We start from the raw sequence: 19,187 nt of genomic DNA on the forward strand, positions 1-19,187 counted from the left end.
ATTATGAGAGAGGGAGATCACTAGAAAAAGAACCTAAAAACTTCACATCAGAATTAGTCTTATTTCTAGATAATTTGGAATGTAAATTCTTCAAAGCCACCTCTGTGAGAGACTGTATGTGTATGCAATTATGGCCATGCAGAAATAGTTCTAAACAAACAAATGAAAATGAGTAAATTCACTTTCCATTCTGGATATTTTTTTTCTACATATGCAAAATTGACTCTTATGGTCACGGTTTCTCTGAACTCTGCTGTCTGCTCTAGGAAAAAATTCTTTATTATTAACAGTGCAGATCGTTCCAGGGTAATTATTTCTGTTAGAATAAGCAGCAATTTTACTTGACCTATGAAGTCAATTGAAGTGAAGCTTTGGTCTTAAAATGGGAACAACTGAAAATACATTTTGGTTGGTTTGGTTTTTGGTTTTTGTTTTTTTTTTTTTTTTTTTGTTTTTTGTTTTTTTTTTTTTTTTAATAGAAATCCTATTAAATGTTTTCATTTCATAACAGCACCTACAGATATGCCAAGTCTTCTGCCAAGGAAACTTGTCTATTGAGTAAAACTTCACAAAGCCTTACAAAACTTTTCTCCACCAGAGGCAAAACCATCAGTGTTTGTAGATCACATACAGAAAGAAGAATAGGCTAACTTGTATTGTGCCTTCAAAACAACATCTACTATGAAGAACAGGTAGTGCTCAAGAATGCATCTTTACTACTAACATGTACTGGGTAAAAAGTTATCTTCACAGGTTTCATTGTTTCTCCAGTGTTAGGCACTTCCTAATATTCACTACATAAAGCTGTGGAAAATACAGCAATATAGAAGAACTTGAGGAAAATAATAAGGAAAAATTAGGTTGAAATGTCAATCATAGTTTGCTGGCATATATAACAATGATGAAATAAAATAGTGACCTCTAAGTGGTTGCACTGTGGGTTTCAAGAATGAAGACGAGCCAGAGCTCATTGTCAGCTGTGATTGTCAAAAATAATGTAGAAGAGACACTAATGTGAACCTCCAATGACAGTTCTATTACGAATAAGAGATGAAAAAACCCAATGAACATGAAAAAAGGGTTTTCTTCTGCTTAATTGGGACCAGAATGACATTGCTTGACAAGGATTTTATTTAACAGAGGTGTTTAAAATGCCTCAGGCTAAATGTGACATGAAAATTATTCTATTGTTTATAGATTTACTGAACAAACCACTATAGTAATTACAACTATCTCTTATCATGGAAGTTTGATTTGAATATAGAAATAAGACCTTTGGAAGTATAGTCCACAACCCAATTACGGATTGTAACAGAAAGACTGCTTTCAACCTTTGCAGTCACAAAAAGCAATCTGTATTTTTTTACTTCCATTTTATTATAGCTTTTGCTTACTCACAGCATTTTGAATATAATCTACTTGTAAAGAAAAACACTTTCTGCTGCATTTGAGGTATATATATGTATGTGCAGTCAAAGCTGCATCTTGAATTTGTATTCATGCATTTCAGGTAACATTACCTTGGCTAATGTTACTGCAAAGAGATGCGTAGCCATAGCAGCAAAGAACTTGATGCAGGCTGCTAAGCCTGACCACAAACTTAGTGAATAATGCAGCTTTCTGTGCTGCAGTGGGCTCTGTGCTGCCTTGTATATGATGCTATGTATTTTTGAACTTAACTAGCTTGACATAAATGTGTAAGCTGCAAATATGCCTTGACTGTTGTTGTAAATAATTGAGAAACTCAGATCAGCCATAGCTGTTAGCTTCTTGAAATGATCTTCGTGCAAAATCCTGATCATTGAAAATTAAGTGCTTTGTTCTGCTCCCTAAATAAACTAAAAAAGCTCCCCTGTTAGATGCTGTTGAACCAAAACCTTACCGAAATACAACACTAAAACTATACTAATACTCTACTCATGTCATAAAGTGCTATGAACGGGAATTACAGCAAAAGCATGTACCACAGCATTTACTGCAGTTTATGACTCTTTGCAGTTAAAGCAAACTGTAACGTTAACAGGTAGTTTTGAACATATATGTAATTCAGTTGTTAATTTAAAAATACAAAGCACCATGAATGAAAACAAAGGAAATAAATATACCAATCATATCTACGTCAACAGAAATCTAGTCAAAATGATTTGTATTCTTAAGGTATTAGAACATTTCCAATATCTAGTAATTACAAATGTGTATTATTTCTAGCAGTTATGCAGCAGGGCTTTTCCTCAGCAAGAAATTATCTGACTTGATGGGCCTTGTCACAAGCAAAAAAAAATTACAGTTAGTAAGTCTGATCACAGAAATAGAGTAGATTTAAACTTGACGAAAACCACATACAATGTTAGGAAGAGGCAATCCGTTCAATAAAAGAAGAGTGCAGTACTACCGAAAATAACATACTCAAGAGAGTACCCTGGAATGCAGCATGAGAACCAGTACTACTTTTTGATCAGAAATATCAGCTGAACACTGCCAGAGCTTTCTCAGGAGCTCAACGGATCATGAAGAGAAAAATGGCCAAACAACCGCCAGCATTCCACTAAATTTATCATTCCTTCTTTTTTTTTCTTAAGCGGTCCATTTAGCTAAAGGAAACAATTTCAGTTCTCACTTCTAGGGCTAGAGTAGCATTGACTTGCTTCTCTGTATTACTTTGCTTAATAGGGCTTGTCTCAGCCTCAAAAGCAAGTGATAGTTTGGTACCTTGAGCAGTATTGTACCGAAGATGACAATGGCAATGGTTAGAGACATTTCCTCCAGCTTCTATGTATATTACAGTTATGGAGAAAGTGTGCATTTGTGCTGTATTTCTCTCCTTTCCCATCCTCTGTGAGACGTGGAGCCACTACTCTCTAGTTCCCATCTATGTTTGGGTCTGATTTGTATTCTACAAGAGAAATATCTTTAATCATAAAGGCTAAAACAGTGTGTAAGCATTTGCTTATTTTTGTTTTGAAACAGAATAGATTAGCTAGAACTTGATGGTATCTGCCCAACAGAGATTTTGATCTTTGACTCAGCAGACAGACATATCAAGTTATGGCTTGTAATTATTTTTGACTACGTGATGAGTCAAAGAAGTTCCCCCTAAGTATGAATCTGCAGTGTGTACTAATAAAGTATATCTACTATAAGTGAATCTGTTAGTCTCAGCAGAATAAGCAGTAACCAAACCGGTTAACAGTTAACCCAAACAGTTAAAACCAGTACAGAAGCAAACAAGCACAGTGCTTGAACTACTGCTTGAGGACTTTTTTCAGTCTCCACATATTTTAAGCTTAGAATAAGTGGCTTAGTGGATTTTTTTTTTTTCTGTGATACAAAATTTAGCATCCATTTGAAATTTTAGGTTGGGAAAAACAGCAAATCAATGAAAGACCAAGACAATACTTCTGTCTAATAACATATCCCAATTTTTCTGAAGTGGGCTGAAATCACATACTTCTTACTTGTACAGTGTATATGTAATCAACCATTATATACAATATTAATCACTTATTATACACATATACATAGAAAGAATAAGTTATTGCATATGTATCTATATTACTTATAAAGAACAAGAAAAAATTATACAGAGGATAATACTGAAAAAAACCTGGCATTATACATTGTTGAACTCAGAAAATTAAAGGAACATTATCATTATAATTCTTGCTTTGACTGGCCACATCATTAAGTTCAGTGAGGTTATTATTATCTAAAAATAAACTTTGATACTCAGAGTCTAGTATTCATTCTAGATAGGATGCAACCTATATAATTTTGGATTTCCCAATAACAAAAGAAATTATTAAAAGCAAATTTTCAACTTATCTATGCATACTTTGAATAGAAAAAAAAAAAAAAGGTCAACTCAAAGCTGAACTTGGAGCAACGAATGACCTTATATTTCAATCAAAAAGATAAAAAGGCTTTGATAAATGAACTCACCATAATTTACACCAAGTTCAATGCTCTGTTTGGCTCAAGATAAAAAGATGTAACATGTAGATATTGTGACAAGTGTCAATGTATAAAAAACATAATAATGAATTCCTTAAAAGTGAGCTCAGATTTGTGTTATCTTGTTCCTGAGCTAACAAGACAGCTGAAAGAAAAGTTGAATTAATTTTAAAATGTTTTAGAATCAGATTGTTTCAAAATGCTCTACAGAAAAACTGACCTTGGTAAAAACAATTAAAATTTCAAGAGTTTATTTTTCTCTCCAAATCAAATGTCTGAACTTCAAACTTCAGTGCCAAATTATATCCATCTGAGGTACAAGCCAGTCCCCAGGTTAGACTAAGATTTTGCAGAATTAAAATCCTGAGGGTTTATTTGGTTTGCTTTTGGTGTTTTGTTTTCAACCTGAAACATAAACATGGCCCTAATCTTTGTCCAAACATAGTTAGTTTGAAAACTGAAAACTACACTGTCTATCCAGAGACAGCTAGCTAGCTATCTAGACAGATAGGTAGATAGAATGAGCTGAAAAGAAGCAACATTCAACATAATTGTTCTTACAAGCAGAAACATTTATAGGATAAATTCAGATGTGCTTTGTAGTCATTATTCAAATATCAATATATTATGTGCTAGACAAGCACCTGTCAAATATACTTGGTTCTTCTTTGAGCCAATTCATGTAAGTATATTAATTATCTTTAAACCATCTTTCTAGCTCTATTTTCTTTAATTTTGTGTTTAATAAAGCCAAATTCTGTATGTTTGTTTTTGTTTTTGTTTTGTTTTGCTATAGACAATTAATAAATAAACACTTCAACATGAGGTATAATTAATATTGTCAATTTGATGTCATCTGCATTATAAAATCTGCAGAACATTTGAATATCAAAGGATAATGCACTGTGCTTAAAAAACTAAGAAAGGAAATAATTTTTAAGTTTCAATAAAAATTTTTCTTTAACAGAGGTGCTACATATATAAACTTTTTACCAAGACCACTAGTTATGAGATACTGAAAACAGTCACACTGGACTCCTCAAAATTAATTAAAACATGGGTAATGTAACAATATTCTGTAGATTAACAAACAAGGCCAACAAGCAGCCACACCCTCATAACTTTTCACATATGAGCAAGTCTTACTGATTACAGTGAGATAGTTCAGGTGTTTAAGAATAAACGTGTTCATGAGACTCATGCTCAAAATTTGGAGAAATATTTTACCATGAAGTAACCAATTAATTTACTATTACTTTGGGGATACAACAACACTTTTGAATCATACTGACAAATGATATCTTAAGCCATTCCAGATATAGTATCAAGAAAACCAAGACGAAAACAGAAGGAATGCAAAAAGTTCTCTGATTTAGTATCATAAACACTTAGTAACATTTAAAATGTTCAGCAATCTCTTCTTTCTATTATAATTCCATAATCCACTAAAAACAGCCTTGCATAATTGTTCTTAAGGATTTTAAAAGTACTACATTTAAAAATGTAACCACACTTTAAATAAATAAAAAGTCCACAAAAGTCAGAAGAGCTTTGCAAAGTAAACAAGTTCAGCATGTAATATTCAGGTGATTCTTAAAAAGCAGGTTCTGATATGGTTTCAGTATTCCACTAATGTAGAAAACTGAAAAAATCCCAACAGCCTTTTGAAAGCACAGACAACTACATAAGCTAAGAAAACCATGCAATACATGAATATGGTTCATTACCATGGTTACAAGCTTTCAGCACAGGCCGCTCCGTGGTTGGACTGAGATTTTGTGGTATGTCTGAAAAAGCAAGGAAACAATGGAAATAAAACACATCTTTGAAAGTTACTGGAGCATTGTAACAACATTACTAAGAAGAATTATTTAGTAGTTAGATATTTCTAGAAGAAAAAATGTGATTCACTTATGGAGCAAGATGACCTTTATGCATTCAGATATAAACTCTAAAAAGTTAAAGTACATGTGACTGTATCGAAGAGTCTTGTCATAATAATCAGGCTATGGTAAATGCAGTAAATTATTCTCCAAAGTGCTAATGACATGAGTAAAACAACCTGGACATCCCTGAAAGTTGTCATTGAAAGAATTAAACCTGATAGCGTTTAAATTATAGAGCACTGGACTCATAACACTTTTAGCTTTCTCAGGAAAATAAAATGTAAAATAAGAATGTTCACCTTTAGACCTCGGTATCTTTTTCCTTCGATCTCGAAAAGCTGCACCTGATTGCAAGGCCTCCAACAGGCTATCCATTACTCCAGTCTCCTCACCTTCTGTAAAAGAGAGTGAAGGAACACTCTAGGTTACCATTGCAATATCAAAGCATAAATAATAATAACAATAAACAGCAATAAAATACATAGTTGGTATTATTAAAACTATTTATATCAAACTTAGACCATAGTTTTAACATTCATAAATTGTTCTCTTGCAATTAATCACAACAGATTTGGTCTTCCATACATTGAACTCAGCCAAATTTTATTCCATTCATCTCACATTCCGCTTTCTCTACATCGAGAGTCAAGCATAGCTTTAAGTGAAATGTCATTTCACTCATATTTTCATTTCAGTACCCTTTTGCAACTGCAAATAATCGGTTCGTGTCAGTTTTCAAGAGCTGTTCCTTAAATGATTTGCTATATTAGACAAGAGATCATTTCAGATATTGTTATAAAAAGTTGAAATTGTTTCTCAGCAGGAAGCTGAATTAACAATATTGGACTGGATTGGATACAGAGTGATATCCATAGGTAGCTTTAATCAAAAGCCATTTTCCCTTTGTATTTGATAACCTCTGGCCAATATTAAATAATTGATGTAATTCAGGAAAATTCTACTCAATGTATTATACATGTATGTATAATATCCCCTGAAAGAATTATGTTACTGTGAGTTTATAATTAAATGCAAGTATTAAATGCCTCACTTTTATTTTGTCAAACAAACACATCACAAAATGTTAGATTCTTGAACCTTGTTAACCCCTTGTGTCTGTGCCTGGGAGGACAAAGAACACAACTTCAGGGATTTATTATATGATGAAAAATCACCAAAGAGGAAGAAAGAATTAAATGACAGAAATCTCATTATTCCTCACCGGGCAAAACTCCCCAGGCCAACACACACCTTGGATACAGTCAGACACATCACATGATTCTGCAGTTATTGCTAACAGTGAATATTCAAATCAGGGCCTAAACTAACCGATGGGTGTAATGAGATGCCATGCCACTAATTCAAGAAATTCTGAAAGTGCTGGACTACAAGTAAGGAAGCAAGGCAACCTTCTAGACTTGAATATGGTGGAAAATTATTATGGGAAATGTTGCTTTCCAACACTATTTGTATTTGTTTCCCTCCTTTAAATAAATTGCATCTTTCAATAAACCTTAAAGAATTCTAGCATCCTTCTAATGTAAGTGGTTTCAAGGGCAATAAAAAAAAATCAGACAAAAGAAGCTCAAAGTTGCAGAGAGGAAGTTCTGGCAAAGTACTGTCAAATCAGCGTGGGCTGAATCATGAATATGACATTCCAGAAACAATACCTTTGCTTTCATTATTCTACCACTAAGTTGAGTTGAATCTAATTTAGCTTCTCAGAACCCTAAGCTCAGACATCATTTAAAAGAAGAGGAGGAAAGCATAACAAAAAGAGGCACAAGATTTTGGGAACTGATATATGCAAATCATTATTAAAAAAAAAAAAAAATCATATATTGTCTTGAAATTTTAGCTGTCCTGTCCACAAATTAAAGAAAAATGTCTCTCAAATACGACTTAAATTCACATAGTAATCTCCTCATAAAATAATGAGTTCATATATTCAAAAATTCTGTAGAAATTCAGATATAAACATATGTAAAGCTCATAACAGATGTTCCCTAACATTGACTTAAATTTAAATTAGATTTTCATAAACATTTTTGACACTTTCTCTATTACACCAGCATATACTTTATTATTTACAGAAGGACCAAAATAATTTATTTTAAAATCTGTATGACAAATTGCATTTAGTTAGCACTTCTGTTCCTTTTGTTTGCATTATTATCCATTCTTTAATTTCTGCTAATTCTACATGTATATTTGAATTTAGAAAGTGATTTTGTTCTTATTTTTGGAATTCCCTAAAAATATTCTCCAAGGAAAACCCTCTTCCTTCCTTGTAGTATTTGATTTGCTGCTCTCCCAAGATGCTGGTCCTTAAAACAACAGAACTGTAATCTGAGAACGCACTTAGAATCATAGACCACTTAGCTTTGAAAAGACCTTTAACTTCATTGAGTTCAACCATAAACCTAACACTGACAAATCCACCACTAAACCATGTCTGCAATTGCTACATGTACAGATATTTTAAATATTTAAAATAGTTTAAATCCAGAGATGGTGACTCAATCACTTCCCTGGACAGACTTTTCCAGTGCTTGACAACCCTTTCGGTGAAGAAATTCTTCCTAATATCCAGTCTAAACCTCCCCTGGCACAACTTCAGGCCATTCCCTCTTGTCCTATCACTTATTACTTGGGAGAAGAGACCGACACCCACCTCGCTACAACCTTTTTCTAAGTAGTTGTAGACAGCAGTAAGGTCTCCCCTTAGCCTGTTTTTGTCCAGGCTGAACAACACCAGTATCTTCAGCTGCTCCTCATAAGACTTGTGCTCTAGACCCTTCACCAGCTTCGTTGCCCTTCTCTGGACTTGCTCCAGCCCCTCAATGTCTTTCTTGCGGGGAGGGGCCCAAAACTGAACACGGTATTCGAGGTGCAGCCTCACCAGTGTGAGATTGTACAGGGGGACAATCCCTTCCCTAGTCCTGCTGGCCACACCATTTCTGATACAAGCCAGGATGCTGTTGGTCTTCTTGGTCACCTGGGCACACTGCTGGCTCATATTCAACTGGCTGCCGACCAACACCCTGAGGTTCTTTTCTGCCAGGCAGCTTTCCAGCCACTCTCCCCCAAGCCTGTAGCATTTCATGGGGCTGTTGTGACCCAAGTGCCAAGGATCTGGCACTTAAGCCTGGTTGAATCTTAAACAATTGGCCTTAGCGGATCAATCCAGCCTGTCCAGATTCCTCTGTAGAGCCCTCCTACCCTCAAGCAGATTAACACTCCCAATCAACTTGGTGTCATCTGCAAACTTACTGAGGGTGCACTCAACCCCTTCCTCCAGCTCATTGATACAGATATTACAACATTGCTACAGTGATAGTGTAAGAGTTACAAATGCTGCTCAATATTAACACTTTCTATGGGACCTTTAAATTGGCTTTCACAAGCTGCTGCATACTGCTGTCACCAGTCCCAACTGGCTTCCTAATTAATCAATCTTTTGACATCCTAAAACTATTAATTCCAATTGGCTTGTAGATAGATACATAGCCCACAATAATTCCTCTGAGAAATTTACCCTTTTACGATCTAAATGATCTCTTTTCCTTCAATCATAGAAGAGGAGATTTAAATACTTTTTAATATCAGACCTAATTAAAGCTCATACAACTCTCTTAAATACCATCTAAAGCAGAAGTAAACTTGCCAAAATAGCTGGTAAGTTTTGCCCTTGACATTTCAGTGCCAAGTCAGACATAAACTACCTAATTTCATAATTACATCTTTAAAAATGTTAAGAATATTAGAGACCCTTCTCATTTAGTGCACTGAGTATCATAGGCTTCATAGTACAGCTTTAATATGTCTTATAATGATATCAACAGATACTGCAGTTAGCAATGACTCCTGCATTTTATGTACTTATTAAGGAACAAATGATCTATACCATAATCCCAGAAGCATTAGTCCACTGACATGACAAAATCACAAATATTATTAGCAATATGGTTTTAAAATAAGAGTGGTGCAACAAGATTACTTTGGATGAAAAATGTTTCGTTTTTACAGTTCCTCTGCATCTGTCCAATATAAACTAAAACATCACACTCGACACAGGGATTCCAGGAGTTCAAGTTAGTAGGACAAAAACATACAATAATATGTCTATTTCCTCTTTCAAGGAATCAAAGCTTTATTTAGCTACTCCCCTCAAAAAATCTTTTTTTTTTTTTTTTTTAAAAAAATGAAGGAAATACTAAGGACCTTCAGAAAAAAAAAAAAACAAACCAAGAATTCTTTAGCATTGTTTCTGTTGATGTTACCTACTTAATCTGTACACTTAAGAGACTTATCTACATGGACTTCAACTGTCATTTTCCATTGAGACCTATTTATAGCATTGCAGTTACATAGAGCTTTTTGTTACACGGTAAGTAATATAAAGGATCAGCTCCTAAAGCCAAACTCTGAATGCAAAGCCTCATCTGAAATTGAAACTGCACTATTTGGACAAATGCATGCATTAAAACCAGACCTTAATATTTCATAGCTGTAACAGAAAGAAAAGGTTGCAAAAAGTTGAGGACTACTCATTAAGCTATCTGAATTAGCAAAGACTTAATATCTTTATATCACCTTTGAAGTAACTCCATGGCAGCACTCAGGCTTTTGAATGATTTAAAAACAAACTTGGAGTGCTGAAGCTCTTGGATTTGTTTTTCTTGTCTGAAGAATTAAGTCCTGATCTTACAATTCAGTAATTACCAGAATGAATTCTTTTTTACTCTTGTTTGATGAGAATACAAACTGCTCTTTTTTTCTTTTTACGACAGGATATAAGTCAGGTTGGATAAACTGTACCCAGTTTTTGATCAAGTGAAATTTAATCCCTTCACAGCCTTCCTGCAGGTTTAGGTATATGATGTCTTGTGCCTTAATGTACAAAAATTTCTGAGGCAAGTGAATACCAGGCTTGGGACAATGACAGCAGAGATTTTTCTGGACTACTCACACAAGGTGAAGAAGGAGAGAAATAAAGATACATCTTTTAACTCTGTTAATGTTGTATCTTTACTTTCAAGGCATAATAAAAACTCCTGGATATTTGTTTGTATAATGACCACTACAGACTACAAAACAACACTCAGCTGACTAAAGGTCTCCACCTGAATAAAAATTAAAGGACATTTCTCTGAATGTCACAAGAGGAAAGCTTTAGCAATGGTATAGTGTTGAGTGACTAAAGCTCCAGGGAGCAGAACAGCGGTTCACAAAACAGGAGGTAATTTAAGCCATCAATGTAGGCGTGAGCACCAATGTTTTGGAAGTTGTTCCATCTTTTCAGTCCAGAGTCTCAGGCAGCCAGGCTCTGTGAAGTATTCATGGTGCTGACACATAACTTCTAGACCTCTCAGCCTTATGTATGAACATGTCAGGAGACTTTTTGAAGGCTCTTACATTGTCAAAATAAAAATACAAAGCAATCTTAATGTCCAGAGAAGGGAAGGTTTCAAAATGTTTAACAATGTGATCACGTAAACTCAGACTCTTCACTCCAATTAAAGTCAGATACAATCTTACAAAGAAATTGCCAGTGGATATTAAGGGCATCTTTGTCCAGGAAATGCACAGCATATACACACTTCAACTTGAACTTGCTCTAAGGCTTTGAACTTTTTCTGATAAAAGCCATAGCACCAATCAGATAATCTTAATTGACAGGTGAGTGAAGGAATACATGGCTATCAGCTCAAATTTCAATAATGGTGCAAGGATTAGAGCCGTGACTCATAACAGAACACAGTGGTTCCTTTGACTCTGATCAAGTCTTGCAAGAACCTTGTAACATTACAGTGAGGAAAAGAAAATTTCCAAAGTACAGTGCAAGGCAGAAATAGCTGTCAAGTGTGCCTTGGATGAACTGGACGAAAGGACAGCTCCTTTTTAGATTTAAAAAGTGTTAAATCTAACTTCAGCCAGAAATATCACTATTCACTTGTCTTTTCTCATTGGTAACTTCAGGCAAAAGACACATACCAGCCCTTCCCAAAAGCAAAACACATATGTATACCTTACAGGATCAGAAGAGTTACATTTTTTACTGATGCCTAAGACAAAGTAGTAAGCCTTTGCTAGTTCTTCAGAGCCATAGGCAAGAGCACTATAAAAAGGTGTGATTTCCCCCAATGACCGATCCACCTATTCCATAAATCTAGATAAGAAGAGTGGGTTTCATGGTATCTTGTTTGCTCTTGTTGAAATTGTTCCATCACTGAGTTGTCATAAAGTGCTTTTATGGTACAGAAATAGACAGATTTTGACTCTGAGCATGTGAATGAAAGTGTGCCACAAGTTCCAAAGAGCTCAAAACAAATGAAATGCAAACTAAGCATCCAGCCTTCATGAACTCTTAAAGACAGCTGTCCTTTTCAAATCAGCTGTTGAAATTAAGGTTGGTCACTACACCGACTGAACTTCCATAAGATAACTCATATCATAGAAACCAAAAGGTAAACTATGGTTTTAGAGGTGGTTCTGTATCAGAGATACAAAAATACTACAGAGATGTAAGGTACCTTGTTCTGCATCTCAACTGGATCACAACTTTCCATTTAAGTAATGGGACTGATAGTGAAATCATCTTAATATTGAATTTTGTAAGAAAAATATATAAATTTATAATGTCTATAAATCTCATTCTTTCTGTGACAACAGAAGAAAGCCACTGTAAACGCAATTTCACAGACATTATCCAGGATCATTTATACCAATTTCAGATCCAGTAAAGAGTTTGCCAGAACAGGCTTTTTTGAGGGAGATTTCCCAAAACTCTTCCTGAAGTAAATTGGACTTACAGAAGAATAAACAGAATGCCAAGCCTCTGAAGTGACATACCTCATGACTTGATACTGGGGCCAATATTTGTAATGTCTTCCTTTGTGACCTGGATGATGGGATAGAGCGCACCTTGAGCAAGTTTGCATACAGGACAAAATTCAGAGCAATGGTTGATACATGAGAAGATTGTGCTGCCATTCAGAAGGACCTTGTCAAGTTGCAAAAATGGGCAGATAGCAATCTTGATGAAATTCAACAAAAAGACCTGAATGTGGTGAGGATAACCCCATACAACAGCACTGGTGGGGGCTAACTGGTTGAAAAGCAGCTTTAAAAAAATAATAACTGGGGATTCTGGTGGACAACATATTGACCATGAGTCAGTGTTGTGCCTTTGAGGCAAAGATGACCAAAGAAGAGTATTGCTAGCAGGTCAGAAGAGGTCATCCTTCCCCTCAGCACTGGTGAGACACTTCCGCAGTGCTGGATCCAGGTCAGGGCTCCCTGGTACAAGGGAGACACAAACATACCCAAGAAAAGTCAGTCAAGGGCCATGAAGATGGTCAAGGGACTGGAGCATCTCTGATATGAGAACGTGCTGAGACTGTTCCACCTAGAGAAGGCTCAGGGAGATCTTATCAATATACATAAATATCTGATGGGGGACTGGGTTAGGTATAATGGTGATTGAGTCCGATTCACCTTAGAGGTGCCCAGAAACAGGACAGGAGGCAATGAGCACAAAATGAATTACAGGAAATTGCATCCAACTGTAAGATTTTTATTTTTTTTTCCTGTTAAGAGTGGTCAAACACTAGAATTGTTGTCCATCTACAACAGATACTCTAAACATGGCTACAATTAAAAAAGAGGTTACCTTTCCACTATGTCCACAGAAACAGTGGCTAGCAGTCTGAAAATGAAATGATTTATCTGCGTACACACCTACTCTCTCACCAGCTCAACAAAACAGGATATTCTAGCAATGCTTTAGATATTGCATTACCTGATGGTATTTTTTAAAAGTCAGTTTAAAGATAAAATCTTCTTATAGCCCTTTTTCTGTTCAGTAGGTATATTCTACCTTTTTAATGGAAAAATAAAACTGCTACATTAAGCAGAATGCTAAATTTTAGTTACTTATATTTAATCACTCATTTAAAACAGGCCAACCTTATGCACTCTTACTAAGATTAAGATTTGATAGAAGAGCTAATAGTGAGAACTGTCAGCTCCATATAAAGAAAACAGTCAGTAAGTTTTACTGTTAATGAATGTTTTTTCTGTTTTATTTACACATCATAGCTCCAATTCCAGTGACATTGACAAGAATGCAACCAAACTGTTTTTCAGACTAGCTCAAAACTAGTATTTTAGTGTTGTTTCACGGGGGGGGGGGAATAACATATTATTGAGACATATCAATTACAATTTCATTTAGGAAGCAGTTAGAACCACTCCAGTAGCATTCTTAACTGAACATAGCTTCTTATAAGAATATATGTAGCTGAGTATAATATATGTGTGTAGGTGTGTATGAACACTTTGCCTCTTGGTTACCATGTGCCTCTGAAGAGTTCACTGAGCACAGGGAAAGACATTACAATTCCATTCAAATTTATAAACAACCAGTAAATCAGAAAATATACAGAATGATCAGTCATACTGACAGTTGTGCTACAGAGATGAGGGGCTGAAGGAAATGTAAAAGTTATATAATTTCTCACTCATGGAGTGATAAATTTCTGACTGGATTACATGACTGAGCTTAGTCAAAGCAAAGTTTCTGGAGAGCTTTGGGTGGGCAAGACCCTTTCTGTTTGGGTGGCTATAAATTCACAAGAATACCCAGAAGGATAAGATCCAAGGTCTGCTTAGTCCTGCAGCCTTTGTGCACTACTAGACAATAACAAACATCTATATAAAGGACGAGATAAATATGTAATGACACTTCAAGAATGGTCTCTTGGTCTCCACCATTTTGTGATTCAGACTTTGCATTTGCATTTAATAGCTTTCAATGGATAGAAGCTGCCAGAGAAATCAAGTCACTTCTGTCAGCAAGCTTCAGAGAAAGAATATTTTGGTATGCAGTAAGAAGACTGTATTTCTGTACAACCACTGAGGTATTGCTGAATGGAGATAAGCGTCATAGTGAACAGTATAGAAATGGAAGCAGCAGCAGACTCGGTTTGAAGGAAGAGTCAGAGACATGACCTGCTCTTCTGTTAGCTTTCCAACAATGACAGAGGAGGTTCTTGGCTCTTTTACAACTTTGGACTAAGGAACATAAAAATAAAGCATACCCTCCAGTGCTTTGCCTGAGAGAAGAAGCTTGATGATTCCGAAAAAAAAACCAGAAAGAATAAATGAATTTACACATAGCAGGAGTGAGAGTTTAAAGAGGACTCTGATGTCTACCTCCGTGTGGAGGAGATGTGAGGTAGTATTTGGAGTAGGAAATGCTTATTCAAACCAAAAGCTACTATCTGCAGAATGTTAGAGCTATTAATCCCAAAGATGGCTCCAGAGATTGTAATTTTTTTTCATAGTAATGCCATTTTAAGTTTGCAGCATTCTTTTCACATTTGTTTAGAAATTTTACAGCTACAACATAAATGACAAGTCTTATGAGGATATTTATCTACAGGCATTACTTTAATGACCCTTCATCTTCTCAAAAGTTATGTTTGTTTTGACTATTTCTCTCTTTCCCAAATACAGCTGCTATTTATTTTTTTCAGGGCCTTTGTGTAAACCTGTTTCACAAATGCTTTTCAGCTCCTATCTCCAAAGGTTCCACTTTAAGTAAAAATTCCAGAAAGAAAAATAATTGTTTCTTCTAATCATCTTGTTCTTTTGGAGCTATAACTTAGTACAAACAAATAGCAGCTGCTGCATTCTGAGCCCCGGCGTCACTAACAAGTGCATGAACTACACCTCCATGCTTCAGAAGACTTAGCACCTTTGAGAACTTGTTAGAACATGACTTGTGACTATTAGTGGTTGGGTTTTAATTAATATACATTCAGATCAGTTCTACTTTTTTGGTACTAAAAACATCCAATTCCCTGAACTTCCTGGAGGAAAACCTTATCAAGTTTCACACTATATCTCTTCTTTTGCTGTGGCTTCTTCAGATGTATCACACATTGTTTCTCAGGACACAGGCTGTTTTTTTTTTAATAGAACATACCTGTATTTTATCATTCTCTTTATCATTTTCAAGTACAAATGTGACAATTATTCTTGAGAGAACATCCGTTCTCAGTAATTTACCCAGATTTATACTTTACTGTCAAAACAATACAATAGAAGCTGAAAAACAATTTCCATACTTTGTGACATATCAAGTAACATTTCCTTTCTAGTGGATTTTTGGTCAGTGTCTCTCACAACTCATTCCTCATGCATCAGACTTTTTATTTTAACAGGCATAAAGCAAAATTAGATCTACTCTCCAAGATTGTATGGGCTGACTGTCAACTGCCCATTAAACATTAACATGAGTGAAAAATAAGTAGGCAACTCTATAAGGTTCCACAGTTCTTTCTGCTCATTGTTATTTAATGTAGGAGGAAGAAGTTACACTTCTCACAGTTACAGAATAGATTTGTTTCCCAATGGCCTCGTAATAAAAGTGATCCTTAAGAATAAATTTAAGTAACAAAAAGAGACCTCAGAAATCCTCTTGGTGAAGAGGGTCCAATCTGACAAGAAGTGGAAGCAGTCATGGGACAACTGGAAAGAGTTATCTCCAGGGAGGAACAGAGATGAACGAAGCACTTGAAATTCCAAGAGGAAACTCCCTAGAGAAGAAAGCCCTTACTCAAAACCTACTGTCCAAAACTTGGGTTTTTCAGGAAAGTAGCCCAGCAGATGTTTTAAACCAACGAATTATCAACTTATGTTAGAAACTACTGATGTAGTTACTACTCAGTTGTAATGGGACATGAGCAGATTTTGGTAATTTGCAATGTTTGCAGTCCTTCACTCCCCTCAGAGGAAAGGAATACTATTAAGAAGTTTTGATTCTCCTCTACCAGTGAGAAGAAATTAACAAAATGGAAGCCTTACGAACTTGAGTTGGGCAGGAAAAATAGGGTCTTTGAGCATACCTACTGATATACTAATATAAGTTTGAGGAATTCTAATATATTTCAAAGACAAGCATTTTATCTGTTGGAATCTGAATTTTAATTACCTGATTATGTCTACTATTTTCATTGTCAGTGCTGGGATCCATGGCGTCTTTTAGTTTTGCAGAACACTACAGAACTAACGAAAATATTCATATCGCACAACTCAGCAGACAGTAATAAAGTAGTAAATGTTTGAAGAACAAAAACCTAAAACACTCTTAGCAAGTTTGTGAAACATGAATGTTTTTTCTCCCAAACCAGGTAAACAATATAAAACCGCTGCAAAAGTAAATGTTGCAGAATTAACTGCAAATACGGTCATAACTGTCTAAATGAACTGAAACATAATTTGTGATAAAAGTGAAAATAACACAATTGAAAATGAACTAATATTCTAGATTGGAAATCAGATGTTTAAGAGATCATTTTGGCATCTCTTCACTGTTTCTGCGTAAGAAAGGGCAGCCTTTGTAAATAAACACTGATTAAGTAGCTTGTTACTTAAATAGTATTCAAAGAAAGACAGAATGAAGATGCCACAATGATGGAGTTCTCAATTATATTACAATAAATTTAGTTGGTGCTATCACAGTTATAGAATTCTTTACACTGTGATAAGATCAAAATAATTGATTGGTGTGCTTTCTACTGAGAATCTGAACAGCATGTGTAAGTGTGTATCTGAATGTTAATAGTATGCAGGCAAGTGGCATTTACATAAAGATTCCTTTCCACTGGCTATTTACCTTTGGAACGATAGTATGTGATAGCTTGAACTGACTTCACAGAAGCAAGTAAAGCAATCTTATTGACAAAGCATCTCATGATGAATAAAATTTTGTAGCCCATAGAGTATTTAGAGGACAGATTTTATTATCATAAATTTCAAAACACCAAATATCGTTCACTGCTTAGACATTCAAAGTTTTTACTGAATTCCACATACTTTTCAAATTAGGATGAGCTGAAAGGAGAATATGGAGCTGATATTTTTATTATGTCAACTTAAGACTCTCAGTCTATGATCAGCTGTGATCATTACAACACTTCAGTGTTGCTATCTAAGATGTAAAGTAGAGATTGAGGATTTTAGCAAATTACAATTTAGAGGGATCCAAACCTGATATTGGCTTCAGGTCCAAATCTCAAAAAACTACTTGCAAGAGAGTAAGTCAAATGATTCCATATAATAACAAAAACCTATTTTCTTATTAACAGAGGTCCAAATTTATATTATAAAGACTACTTACAATTTTAGGTTTCTCTAAAGATGCCATACTGTAATTTCATAAAACACTACATATTTCACAATCTAAAAAATATTGATATAAATATTTTTATCTGAAATATATAAAAAAAAAATTCAATCTGAAAGACAAGAGGGTCAGGAACTGTCTAGAAACTAAACCACTTTATAAAAGTATAAGTTCCCAAACTAGATGTGGGAAAGGGAAGATAAGGTGGTAGAGAAGAAAAAAAAAAAAAACACTTTAGTTCTAGCTTCCCTTGCAGAAGACGTCTCAAGTTTCAACATGTCATCTTGTCAACTAATATCATTAGTGGTAGCCATCACTGCCAACTCTACAGTATCAACTATGTGGGATTTTATATTCAGATCAAATTTAGGACACAGATGTTAAGGACTGACTGCTTTGAATATGTAGTGGTAGTGATTAACAGTAAGAACTAATTTGTAATGATAATAAAAAAAAATCGCATAAGAGCACAACCAATGTTGTTAACGATTGTCAATCCAGTAAAGCAGTATTGATTTTTTGGGTCATGATGGTGGTGTTTTGTTGTTTTTTAAAAAGTTTAAGAGAAACAGTTAAGAAACTCTCAAGTGGCACATAGCACAGCAATATACAGTCATCCCTAACCTTCAGTTATTTTTCAGGTAAAAAGGAATGTTACTGAAAAACTAAGAGTGGAAATGTAGAGCACATTATGATCTGTTCACTGAGGAAACAAAAATACATCTTGAAGAACCAGTTAGTACATTAATCTTTTCAAATATGCACCTGTTTGAGTCTCAGGAAATAATTTCTGGGATGGTGACAACAATGAGTTTTCAGCTACTTCATTCAAGCAATAATTGACATAATTTTTCTACAAATGCAATATCTGATCTAGTCACCATATAAAGAATGATATGCAACAAAAATCAGTTACTACACAGTCACACTCCAGGTAAAAGTATTATGACATTTTGACAGACGGAGGACCTGGTTAGAAATCTGTCAGCAGGTCAAATGTAAACATTCTGTGACTGATTTACAGATTCTTAGTGAGAAAACAGCCTTTCAATGAACTACTTATGGATAGGATAAAAAAGAGCAAAAAAAAAGGAAAAAAAGTAGTTTTGAATGTCTATGTTACTCTTCCATCAGAATCAAAGTAACATTATGCT

At 34.9% G+C, this 19,187-nt stretch overlaps 1 protein-coding gene across 1 annotated transcript in view; it reads right to left on the reverse strand.

Moving 5' to 3' along the window:
• DIAPH3 (diaphanous related formin 3) overlaps positions 1 to 19,187 on the reverse strand; it is a 247,165-nt gene that overhangs the window by 55,856 nt on the left and 172,122 nt on the right. The window contains exons 26-27 of the mRNA XM_032993917.2: positions 6,137 to 6,232; positions 5,679 to 5,738 (exon numbers count right to left, since the gene is read on the reverse strand). Of these exons, the coding sequence (XP_032849808.2) occupies positions 5,679 to 5,738; positions 6,137 to 6,232 (156 nt within the window). The remainder of the gene's footprint in view (positions 1 to 5,678; positions 5,739 to 6,136; positions 6,233 to 19,187) is intronic.

This window comes from Tyto alba, unplaced genomic scaffold (genome assembly GCF_018691265.1).
Source record: "Tyto alba isolate M040663 unplaced genomic scaffold, T.alba_DEE_v4.0 Super-Scaffold_45, whole genome shotgun sequence".
Taxonomy (NCBI): Eukaryota; Metazoa; Chordata; class Aves; order Strigiformes; family Tytonidae; genus Tyto; species Tyto alba.